The sequence below is a fragment of the Mugil cephalus genome, chromosome 2, assembly GCF_022458985.1.
Source record: "Mugil cephalus isolate CIBA_MC_2020 chromosome 2, CIBA_Mcephalus_1.1, whole genome shotgun sequence".
NCBI lineage: Eukaryota > Metazoa > Chordata > Actinopteri > Mugiliformes > Mugilidae > Mugil > Mugil cephalus.
The window spans coordinates 11,132,947-11,145,798 of NC_061771.1; the positions used below are offsets into that span (position 1 = coordinate 11,132,947).

At 40.2% G+C, this 12,852-nt stretch overlaps 2 protein-coding genes across 3 annotated transcripts; one reads left to right on the plus strand and one right to left on the minus strand.

Moving 5' to 3' along the window:
• Positions 1 to 670: 670 nt before the first annotated feature.
• On the minus strand, positions 671 to 4,591 carry spcs3 (signal peptidase complex subunit 3). Its single transcript, XM_047574794.1, has 5 exons — positions 4,329 to 4,591; positions 2,699 to 2,772; positions 2,212 to 2,288; positions 1,340 to 1,455; positions 671 to 905 (listed from the first exon to the last, which is right to left on the minus strand). Exons 1-5 carry the CDS (start codon positions 4,469 to 4,471, stop codon positions 773 to 775), a joined length of 543 nt encoding a protein of 180 aa, XP_047430750.1. The 5' UTR covers positions 4,472 to 4,591; the 3' UTR covers positions 671 to 772.
• Positions 4,592 to 5,849: 1,258 nt separating this feature from the next.
• On the plus strand, positions 5,850 to 12,190 carry LOC125003902 (ankyrin repeat and SOCS box protein 5-like). 2 transcript variants are annotated; one of them, XM_047578153.1, is made up of 8 exons: positions 6,006 to 6,170; positions 8,272 to 8,376; positions 9,020 to 9,099; positions 9,210 to 9,317; positions 9,451 to 9,604; positions 10,358 to 10,492; positions 11,110 to 11,304; positions 11,414 to 12,190. In XM_047578153.1, the coding sequence occupies exons 2-8, from the start codon at positions 8,325 to 8,327 to the stop codon at positions 11,539 to 11,541; spliced, it is 852 nt and encodes a 283-aa protein (XP_047434109.1). In that variant the 5' UTR covers positions 6,006 to 6,170; positions 8,272 to 8,324; the 3' UTR covers positions 11,542 to 12,190. The 2 variants fall into 2 exon arrangements, with proteins under 2 accessions (XP_047434108.1, XP_047434109.1); XM_047578152.1 differs by lacking the exon at positions 8,272 to 8,376 and having other exon boundaries at positions 5,850 to 6,170.
• The last annotated feature ends 662 nt before the right edge of the window (positions 12,191 to 12,852 follow it).

Below are 12,852 nucleotides of genomic sequence, written 5' to 3' on the forward strand. Positions count from 1 at the left end.
GATAAGAAAAAAGGAATGAGACGATAGGAAAGCAAAACACTTGAATTTTAAACCAAATCTTGACCTTACTCATAATATTCAGTTCTCAAAGCTTCATTACCTACTCCGATGATTTGACACATTTTTTTAAAATATTTTTTTATTATTATTATTAATTCCTGTTTTGAGTGAAAGTTCGTTTTGTCAGTCATATTATCGTCTATGCATTAGCTTAATAACACAATAGTCATATTGGAACGTTTTCGAAAACAAGATAATACATATAAACTTTTTTACGAGTACATTAGTATTTTTATTGGTATTGTAACAGTAAGTGAAAAACTAACTAATTAACTAGCAATAGCAATTATGCTATCAGGCTGACACACAGGCACGCGCCAATTGCACGAGCCCAGCCATTTGTGAGCTGCATCACATTGCGTGTTCAAACAGGGATTTGACTATTAAAATGGTCGAAACGACTGGAATCATACAGAAATCACATCCATAGCACAGAACAATTGACTAATATAATATTTTACTTCATTTTATCATTATTACCTTACATGGGATTGCCTCCCGTGACCACATGGCCCTAGTATATGGGCTATGTTAAACTTGCTTTATTGACAAGGTATCAGGCCTTCAATATTTTTACTTTCATATTTTATTAAATCCCCACACACAGATGTACTTATCTCAACTTTTATTACAAATCCAAATTTACAAAGAAACACCAGTGTCCAGTCTGTGAGTCTGTACCGTGTACAGTATGCGTTGAAATAAACCGAAGCTAATAGCTTTTAGCAGTCTCATATGTATCCGGGAATGGGAGGCTGATGTGTCCGTTTCCGGCTACAAGGGGCAGGATACCAGCATTGGGAACGACATTCCAGGACAGAGTCAGGGTGATGTTCTTATTGGCTCTGGAGACAAGACAGTCAGTCAGGAGTCAGTATTCACATCATAACACATGAAAGTTCACAAAAATTTGCTCCACAGATTCCAGATGTATTTATGAGAGCCACCTGAGAGCCACACTTCTTTCAAATGTCAATAAGATTATAAAGAGCTACATTGTGTCAAATGTATGATCTTGTAAATAATTTGGACAGTAATTGGAAATCAGCCAAATTTCTGGGATGTACATCTGTGCCTTGCAATATAAACTCCCAAGCCCCCTCTTTTTTTAGTAGGTTTTTGAATCCAAACTTTTAAAACATCTACATAATATTACAGGATTAATCATTATACAACTACAATATAATCCGCATTTGGAAATGAAACATCTCCAGGGAATAAATGTAAGACCGTGTTACGTCCTCTGGAGTGACGAAGGCCCAACATTTTTGAATCTAACCTGAGTCCGTTCCCGTCGTCGAAGAAGAAGTATTTGGACTTCATGTCTCTGAGGTTCAGTTTGGTGTTTTCGCCTCGAAGAACAATCTTATCCCACAGCACCACCTGGTTCAGAGACTTACACACACAAATACACACAAGCATTATTTTCACCTACAGGTCATTAGTCACTGAAAATTTATACTGATGAACAGAGAAACTGTAATTTTAGAGATATAGACAAATATGGACAGAAATACTAAAAATATAATAACATTTGTTACAATGTGTATTTGTCAGAATAATTTATGCTAAAATATATTACATATTGTATTAGTTTATTTAACATGTATTCAGGTACCACATCAATAGACATACCTGTATAATCTAGTACAATAGAAGGGTTGTTTCATGAGACAATTAAAAAAGAGAATGATCTAAATCTGCTTTATTGTACTTTCAATGATTATTTAAGGTTATTAATTAGTCTGTTGCGGTGTTGTAATGGACTGCAACAAACCCAGAGGTGTTTCTAATGTTCCCATCACCAAATTTGCAAATGAAATTACAAATATCCAAATAAAAAGCTCAAAGCAATGGCAACTGACCTGGCAGAGTTTCTGGAAGATGTTTCTTAATTCATCCAAATAGTTGCAAACGTCTCCAAGAAACTCTTCAAGTCCAGTCGCCATTGGTTTAAGCGTTAATGTTCTTTGATATACCTTGACCTGGATGACTTACGCTACTGATACCAGTTTCTAACAGATCTGCATTTCCTTCCGTTATCTGAGGAATATGCTCCATAGGCTGCGGCTGGTACTCAGACTGTCCTGTCATGCTCACACGTGCTCTTGTTAATAAAAGGTTCAATGTACGAGCTAAACCGTGACTTACGTTGCTCTTTGTTGCATACTCAGCAGACAGATAGAGGAACAGCTGTTTCACGTTCCAGTCAAAAATTGGCTGCAAATGTGGGACGAGTTAAAGTATAACAAGAGAAAAGGCAAAACAGCAATAAGGAAAGAACATCTGTCACATCACAACATTTCACATTCAATTACATTCTCCTCTTTTTTTTCTCCATTTTTTTCTTCACTGATTAACAAGAACCTTTGCTTAGAGCATCTGAAACTTCTCCTGACTTGGATTGAAACATTTGACGATATATTTTATGTGTCGAGGTGTTTTGAGGTTTTATGTCTCAATGTGTCGGGGTTATGTTGTGATGTGCATTTAATTACACGCCTTGTGAAGTGAACTGAATCTCACATTGTCTTGTCTTTTAGAACAAGGGTAAACCTGAACCTAAAACATTTTCATCGTCATGTTACAGCCACTGTACACCACGGCTGTGCTGTGCACGTGTAAATGTAAAGGATATCAGCTGCAACATCAAAAGTGATGAAACCCAGATCACTGCGTTCTCTCGGTCCTGTGAAGTCATCGACATTCTTCCTAATAAAAAAAGATCAGAGACAAGTCAGATAAAGAAAGAAATACACACAGAATACACAGAGCGAGTAAAAACATCCTGTACAGCCGTGGCCAAAGTCTCCTGCCTCAGTTTTTATGATGGACATTTTCCTGTACCGTACTGTACAATCACAATTAATTACAAAGCCCCTCTTTGCCATGAAAATGAACTTGATCCACCCCCTGAAAAATAAAAACATTTCCACTGCAAACATTTCAGCCCTGCCACAAAAGAACCAGCTGACGTCATGTCATTGAGTTTCTCCTGAACACAGGTGAGAGTGTTGATGAGGACAATGCTGGACATCATTGAAAGGGACAGGACAGCACTGTTGAGGACTGCTGGGGTAAAATCGTTTCTCTTATGAATTCCCTTTCCAATTATTGCATCCAGAAAAAAATATATATATATTGAAACATCTAAAGTTTGGGTCCACTCCCCAGACATTAATCCCTTAAAGAACTCGTGGCCAATCCTCAAGGTACTCAGACTGTCCTGGCATGCTCACTTGTCATCCTCTTAATAAAAGGTCCCTGTACATGCTAAACCGTGACTTACATTGCTCTTTGTTACACACTCATACACAAAACTAGTGGTCAATCATCAGGCGAATGGAAAAACAAAACCCCACAGACTCTGACGGACTCCCAGTACTGATTATGCAAACTGGGCTGCCATCAGTCAGGATGTGGCCTAGAAGTCGACTGACAGCTTGCGAGGGCAAATCGCAGAGGTCTTGAAAATACTTTTGCATAAACCAAACTGTCAATAAAACCTTTGACTCGTATGAGACGGTTGTAATTATAGGTCAGTCTATCGTAGCAGCATCTGACAAAGAAGCAGCAAACCTTGTCAGAAACAATACTTGTGTCATATTACAAAGCTTTTGGCCACAGTTGTAGGCTGGTGGTACAGAGCTGATGGAGAAATCAGAACATGAAAACACATCCAGAACGGCTGAAGGACATGGGATGTCCTCCTCCTATTAAATAATAATAATAAAAAAAACACCAAGGTTTGTGCCATAAATCAGCACAGCAGTGACAATGTGTTGTCAAAGGACGGATTATTGGAACTCACTAGTAACTTGTGAGTCCATGGCTATGTGTCAATAGACCGACCTACATGAGCTGCAATTTTTGATATTTCAAAATCCCCTTTAGTAGGTCGCGGAAATGTTAACATTTCATTACTTTTACCAACACACGTTCAGTCACAAATGTAAATCAGGTTCTGTATCTGAATCTGTATTTCATGAGTTGTCCTGTGTTAACTTGCAAGTAATCAATGAATCAATTAAAGGCTGCACAAACCACAGAGGTTCAGCTACAGTAGAAATCAAACTACGTGATTTCCTCAAACCCCTCCTGAAGGCCTGCAGGCTGGGTACTAGTCGTTGCTTACTACCAGGCTGCATTGTAATGTTAGAGGTGTTACTGCGTATTAAGGTATTAAAGATAATACTGGCACAATGCAATATTGACACACCGCTTTATACTAGCAGCTGTTACAGATGATGGTCGACGGTGAAGCTTACAGCATGACTTTGGAGACGTGGATGTTCACGGGAACTCTTCTGTCTTTGAATGCTGTGGTGATGAAGCAGCCAAATGTAAGGGCCGCCATGACGCTCAGGGAGAAAGCGAACAAAGAGTTGGCTCTCGACAAAACAGTATTCATCTTCAGATGGTAGCGCAAGCTCCTGAAAAGATGAGAATAGCAGCAGTAGCACCAATAACAGATGTATCGTACAGACAGTATGCGGATGCTAAACGCAAAACGGAAATGTGAAGTTTGGCAGAAAACAAACACCTACTTCCCTTTCACGCTTTTCAAAATAAACCAAACTTAATGCAACTTCTGGAATTATTGAGGATGAAAAGAAGGACTTTTTTAGAAATATGTTCTGCTTAAATGTACAGTGGACCACCCCTTATCTATGAAAAACAACTACATTTTGAATTACATTTTAAAATGTTATGGAGGCCACAAACATGAAGTACACTACCTCTATTTAAGCAAAGAGACCATCGGGCTGCCTTACTTATTGTCAATATTTTGACAAAACTGTATCCATCCACTTGTTCTTTTTGTGCTTTCACAACTTCGCCGGAGAAAGGATAAAACCTTTTCTTATTTACTTCCGTTTTCCATATTTTCCATATACTGATGTAATTTCGCAAACTTGACGCATCAACCGGAACAGGAACTTAATTCAAACTCGAGCGATGACCACGCGGAAGTAGACATTTTTTTTCACCGTAACTTTATTCAAAAACGTTCAAAACACAAACATTTAATGTCTCTGTCAAACATCCAGCTGTTACAAGAAACGTGGTGGTAGTTGACGCCTTCATTAAAGTAGGCTACATAAGATAAGATAAGAGGTTTTACTGTCATTGCAGCATTGTAATAACAATAGCGTACATGAACTGTGTCACAGAATAATTAACAGTAGTACATTAGTACATCTGAGGTCTGCTCCCATTCTGCTTTTGGAAACTCTGAGAACCACACTTGAACTTAAGCAATACACAGCAGCTGTGGAGGCCAAAGCTGTGGAAGAATTGTAACATTGCACATGATGATTTGATCATTTACATACAAAAAAAAAAAAGAAAAAAAAACTTTTATAAGGTTTTGTCTGAAGTCAGAAGAAGAAAATTAAAGGTCCAGGCATTTATTAGACATATTTGGAGTTAAACAAGCTAAATATTATGGACCAACTTGAATTCACCGGATAAATAAGACATTTCATCAGACTATATAGTTTCAAAATGAAAATGAAAGTCTATTTTGTCAAGATCCACTAGGGCAGATGAGACAACACGATTACCATAACAGGGCCCATCTCCAGGCCAGAGATCTGCATCTGTAACCAGATGGGAGCAGTTTTTACAATAAATAAATCAAATGTACAGACATTATGGGTGTTGTAGTCTATTTCAGTCCAATCCCAGTGCCGATCTGTTGGATTAAGTGCGATTTCCCGCTTTGGGACACAAATAGCGGTACACCGCAGGCCAAACATAGCTGCACCACATACACAGGGTCAGCTATACGTGTGCTAAGGCGCATAAGTGTACAAAAATATCGCCCACGGGACACGTGACACCGCATGTGAGTTGCCAGCTGTCTTGGGCACATCCAAGCACCTCAGCCAATCAAAATCCTCCCTTGCCATGTCTCCTCCCGTTCTCCCGGTTAGAGCTCCCATTCTGCAGTCAGCTGCTGATGTTTACACGGGAGCTGCCTCAAGTTGAGCCACGCTAGAGGTGCCAGCCGGAGGTGTCCATGAAGAGAAGCGCAGAGCCAGGCGCGCTACTCAAGCACGGCCCGGACAGGAAGAGGGCCTGCTGGGGGATTCTCATCAGTCAAGGTCGGTACTCTCACACACGCCCGTATTTTTAAATATATACTATGTATTAGGGCTGTCAACGCATAATCCGATTTTTTTTAACTATGGCCGAACGTAGTTTGTGAAATCAGGAAGTGGCGAAAGCATCATAAGGCTGTGGGAAAACAGAATCTGGAGTGTTGTCGTAGTAAATCGATTGGCCTGCAGAGGGCAGTAATGTACCATATTCAGCACAGTATGTGTCATTGGTTTGCGCTATATAATATTATATATTTGCATAAAGCACATGTGTACACTTCCATGTTGGTTGTTAAAACTTAAAACATATCCCTCAAAGGAAATTTTAAAACATACTTTAAAAATGTGCAATTAATTTGTGGTAATCACGCGTTAACATGCGTTAACTATGGAAGTCGTGCAATTAATCACGATTTTCCTATTTCTTTGTACCGTATGTACCTGTGGAGGCCCTCCCATTAAACTGGCAGTAGGTGGTGTTCAGGCAAAGGCCAAGTCAGACACAAATACGTTCTGGGGTGGAGTTGGTTCTGTTGGATATTGCAACGCAATCAGAAAACACAGTCATTTAGATAAAGTAATTACTGATATGTTGGCCACTGTATTAACTTGGAGTGACTAACCAACAATCTACACAATAACAATATCTGATATGCAGCACCAGGTGCCATGTCCTCGCCAAGTTCTCGCCATAACACCGTAGCTTCCAAATCAACTCAGTTTTATTTGATTTATATGGTGTGAATAACAATACAAATTCTCTCAAGATGCTTAAGTCCCCCAGCAGTTTAGGCCTATAGTAGCTAAGTGATGGTTCAATCAACCTGAGCCAGCCTTAACTATAATCTATATCAAAAAGAAGCATAATCTTAAAAGTAGAGAGGGCGTTCCCCTCCTGAGCCCAAACTGGGAGCTGGTTCCACAAAACAGGGCCTGATAACCGAAGGCTCTACCTCTCTTTCTATTTTTTGAAACTCTAGGAACCACAAGTAAGCCTGAATTTTGAGATCAAAGTGATCTACTGGGCTGATGTGGTACTATGAGGTCTTAAGATAGGATGAAGCTGGGCCTTTAAGGGCCTTTATGCAAGGAGCCAATTCTCCCACTGCAGCATTTTCAATCGACTGGAGTCTTTTTAAAGAGATATTTGGACAATGCTGGTTCTGTACTATGATGAACTCTAAAACTTGATGCTTCAAAAATGCTTCAAGCAAACCAGTCCAGTTTAAGGAGTCACACACTGCACTTGCATCTTTGAGAGCTGTCAGAGGGATGCCTTGAATTTTTTCTGCAATGCCTATAATTCTATTAGTAAAGAAGCTCGTGAAGTCGTTGCTGCTGAGGGCTAAAGATACAGATGGCTCAACAGAGCTCCGACTTTGTAAGTCTGGTTACAGTGCTGAAAAGAATTCAGGGCTTCTTCTGTTTCTTGTGTATCATGTTGTGATAAAAGGCTTTGATGCTTCTCTAATAGAAGTCCACATGCAGTTTCTTGCAAATACTATTTGGACAAATTGCATGTGGACTGTTGTGCAATTTGCATGCAGTCTGCATGCTGTGTAAACCTTTTCAACAATACACGCAATCCTCTTACCCCACACCAGAGTGAAGCTAGAATCTTTCTGCCGATTTCAACAACTGCAAAGACGCAGAATTTTATAGTCAACATGTTAGACTTTAGATACTGCTAAATACGTGCAGTACTGCTCATCATCTTTATTTCAATATAGCCAAACTCTATGTTGGTTATATCAGACTGACGATCAGATTGCCGTGTACTTGACCCTGAAAACACGTTATATTGTTACTGGGCCAGTGTAAAACAGCCCACTAACAGCTGACTGATCCTGACCTATGTACTATGAAATTCATCAAGATGCAAGCGTTTATAGCCCTGGGGTTGATCCAGGAAGTGGCTTTGTTCCAGAAACACATTTACCCACTCTGTAAACCTCACCTGTTTTCTGGCACAAACCTTGAGTTCCTCCCCTTCACTCAGTAAAAAACAATGATTCGACTTTAGATTTGTGAGTATATAGGCCTACACCTTTGAATCGTCTGCAGCTTAGCTCCATGTTTGTAAACGCATCCCTTTCCTTCATAGAGTAAGAAAAAGCAGAGGGTGTGGAGGTCCTTTCACTTCCACTTCATTCAAAAATGTCCTATATCTACCAGTGGCTGGATGTGCCATGGGGAGATGGAGACATGGGTATGTAGAAGATGCAGATTCTGTTTTGAGAAGATAGTTTTCTTGCCATCAAAATAAGTGGTTATTCAACTACTATTTTCATTACTGGCTGGCACGGTGTGTCCCCATTTGTGTTTGTTTAATGTGTTTTGTTACTTTGAGTTGCTGCTTAGATCTGCTTCCTCCCATAACTGCTGTTTAAAACCCAGGCTCAGTTCTGCTGTAAAATAAATACATAAATAAATAAAAATCTTTAATCATGAATCTTCTAATCTTACACACAGAAGAATGTAGAGAAGTAAAGTTGCAGCGTCTAATACCACATCCTGGCCTGTGTTCCACAGTAACTCCCAGTGCAATCATCATTTCCAAAGCCGTTTGTCTGCCTTTGTGAAAAGAAACATTCCTGGGTTCACTTTCACTGCTCTAAAACAAACTGCCTCTTCTCCAGAACTTTCTGTAACTGAAACGTGTGGGGTTTTTTTCAGTTTCTATGGCGATAGCAGCTGCAGGAGCGTTGCAGATAAAAAAAAGAAAAGAATTTGGTGACAGCTATACACATGTCTACAAAAATAGCCGCAGAAAGGACATGAGGAACTTGTGCACGTTGTGTTTCCTTAGAAATGCATTTGAGTGCGTTTGCTTGTGTCTTGTGTGCGTCCAGGGTCCTGGGCAGATCGTTCTCCTCTCCACGAAGCTGCTTCTCAGGGTCGACTGCTGGCCCTGCGCACTCTGCTGGACCAGGTAGCTCCCTCGTACACGCTCTCAGCTCTTCTCATAAAGGAGCAGAGTACATGTTCACGTGGTCGGGAAGTGGTACGCCATTTAAAGTCAGAACTTCTGCTACGTTTTAGGGATGTCCCGTCGACAGCGTCACCATCGATAATGTGACGCCTCTCCATGAAGCTTGTCTGTCAGGACATGTGCCATGTGTCAGAGCGTTAATAAATGCTGGAGCTAATGTAAGTGTCCTCACCATAACCACCTCTGACTGTACGTTCACCCTTTAATACGTGAATATATTTGCGCGTTAGGACGAATCGATGCTGTCTTGTTTTGCTCAAGTCTACAGTGTGTGTGTGTGTGTGTGTCCAGGTGAACGCTGCTACCATCGATGGCGTGACCCCTTTATACAACTGCTGCGCCTCTGGAAACGTCGGCTGTGTGGAGCTGCTGCTGCAGAATGGAACGCACACACACACCACACACACACACTACCCCTCAGCCCTGCATGAAGCCTGCAAAAGAGGTAAATATTCGTATCAGGAATGTCGAATGTGGTGCATGACAGAACAGGCACAGAAGGTCAAGTTTGGTTGTGAAACTGTTTTAGTTGACTTGCCGTGTTTAGTGATTCCGTAGAAGATAGGCGAAGTGGATTTGGATTTAACTATTTAGTCAGAAAACACCTGAACCACTTCTTTCTGACACACACTAAATAGTTTGTGAACCTGCGAGACAAACTAGAATGTAAATTCTAGAGGCAAGCGAGGAAGAAAATACAGGCAGCAGTGTCAAGGTTAATTTTTATGATTTCACTTATGATCCTTTAGGACATGAATGATATGTCCTATAGGCACTAAAATGATCATGTACTCATGTGGCAACACATATTGAAACCTGATATTACTTCATTTGCATGTTATTTAGTTAAAAGGAGTGCAGGACGCGAATTATGAATCGTTTTTTTCAAGGGAGAATTATTGACCTGCACTTTTAAAACAGTCAGTTTGACCACGTCTGGGCGTCTTTCCATTGGCAACACTATATTTTTGTTGAATTACTCGGTTGTATAGCTAGCTATAGCTATACAAAGTCATTTATAGCTCTTATACAATGTGTTATGATGACAGGACATGCATCGTCTGAAACTTACGGACAGGTACAAAGGTGCTGGTCATTAAGATGAAAACAGAGATAAAATATGTGACAAGTAACAGCAGCTGCTAATGTTTAACTAGACGTTTGTGTTTTGTTCATCATTGCATTTGCATGTGTGCAGGCAATAGCCAGTGTGTAGAGTCCCTGCTGTCACACGGAGCAGATCCCGACTACAAAGTGTCAAATCTGGGCTCTCCTCTCTATGTGAGCTGTCTGCACCAACACGCGGCCTGCACAAAGATTCTGCTGCACCGAGGTTTGTCTGTGTTTTGTCAACTTCCTCCCATTTAAACTTGTTGCATGCCTGTGTTACATCCTGTACCGGGAACAGGTGTCTGTGTTTTTATATGAAGCAAACGTTGTTTTGACTTTCTGGTTGAGGAAACATCTAACGTCGTCTTATTGGGGTCCAGAGTTATGGAGGGAAATGAGTCTCAAAAGGGTATTTTTAGACATGTGTGTGTAGAGGAAGACTTTTTTTTTGTTTTTTCAAAAAAGCCCTGGCGTAAAATCTGTTATCCCACTCTAATAAGTCATCCTTAACATTGAATTTTTTTTATTATTATTATTATTTTTGAGACTTTGGTCTCTACAGAGATTTATTCTAAGCTAGCAACACTTTCACAATGAAAAGTATCCTGCTTAATAGTGCAACATTCCCATTGAAAGCATTGATACTTTAACTTAGCAGCCGGAATATAGCTTAAGATTTTTGACTTTAAATTAAGTAAATGTCTGGTATAATTATAATAATAATAATGATAATCATCTCACGTCTTCTCGGGACCCGCATGGAAGGCAGATGAATAATCAAGTAGCTTTATTACATTGTCCTGTTTACACTGCTCACCTCCACATCCTCATCCCATCTAGGAGCCGACGTTAATGTCGGGGGAGGACGGGGTGACAGCCCTCTACACGCAGCAGTCCGACAGGACAACGCAGACCTGGTGTCACTGTTACTGGACTACGGGGCTGATGTCAACCTCAGAGACGACAACAACCGGCGGCCCCGGGAGGTGGCGCCCGACGGCGGGAGAGCACAACAGATGCTGCTGTCGTTTGAAGGTAACACCTTCTTACTGCTGTGAGTCAGTATCAGTGCATGGACCGGGCTTGTATTTCAAACTGAGCCTCGTCATGACAGTGAGAGGATCCGATTATGTCTCTGCCTCAGTTTCTCCGCGGAGCCTCTGCCAGTTGTGTCGCCTCCAGATCAGGAATCTGCTGGGGCGAACCAGGCTGGAGCTGCTCGACCTCCTTCCCCTTCCTTCGTTGCTGACTCATTACCTGGAGCACACATAGGAGGATGGGAGCACATGCAGCGTGACAGGACAGTGCAATGTCTTTGAGGTTTTTTTTTTTGTTTTTGTTAACTGTGTTGACATATCAGCACCATGGTTTGAACCGTTTAATGAAGTTTAGCTACTTAAGAATCATTGCATCAAAACACCCTGTGAAGAGGATGAGCCTCTGCTCTACACTGTGTCTCATCAAGTCAGAATTTGCCTTTATATTGCCATAACTGGAACGATTACTCTTTACTTTAAATGTTTCATGTGTATGTTTGTGTGTTATTCAGCTCAGTGACCATTATAGCAGCTCCACAGCAATGAGCATGGAGGACGTTATTTTACGTATACAGAGCAAGTCGATTATTTAATTATGTTTATGCATCTCACTCATATAATACTATTGAAATGTTGTATATGTAGAGATTTGAGATATATAGAGATTTTCTAACCTTAAATGACATGAACGAGAGGTGTTGTTGTAAAATTGTTGTACATACATGTATGCATGCACTGTCATGACACTGACAAATAGCTTGTTACACATTAATATATATTTTTGAACAGATAATGTAGATTATTAAATAAATATGTGCTTCAGCAGGTAGATTCGGTCAGATTTCACGCAGCCTACAGCTTTTTTTTTTTTTTTTTTTTTTTTACAGACAGCCGTCATTGGGAAATAGAATAAATAAATCATACAGGTTCAAATATGCACTTTTTATGCTGTGACCACTCCTTGTTAGTTTTCTGCTATAAAAAGTTTATAAGCCTGCTGCTTCTGGGAGGATGGGAATTGTAATTAAAACTGCACCTGACGAAAAATACAGCGCATATGACAAGCGAACAGGGACAGGAAAAAGATGAAGCTTCTCCAAAAGTGGACCCATGAGTCCTCTTGGATGAAAGCGTCATCAGAGCAAGCTTCAAAGTGACCACGTTAATCACTGTACAGAGAGCACGTCTGTTATTATATATAATTTAATACGTGTCTGGCTCGTGACACTGGAACACAGAATTAAATCAGGTACCAAATGACCCTTTTTTTAGCCTCCAATAAAAGAACAGATGCAGGTGACGCTGCACAGATACAGATATTTTGGAGAGGAACTTAACGTGACAGCTACTTAATCTCCAAAACTGCAAAAGCCACTTTACTGCAAAGTTCTATTTATTGTCATGTTGTCTTAATGTTTGGACACAAAATAAAATTACAAACAGTTTTACAATTCAACAAAATGGAACAAAATTGCATACAAACATGGTAATGTATGATTCATTATTAAAGGGCAGAATAAGGATTCAGTTTTAAGTCCAAAGTTAG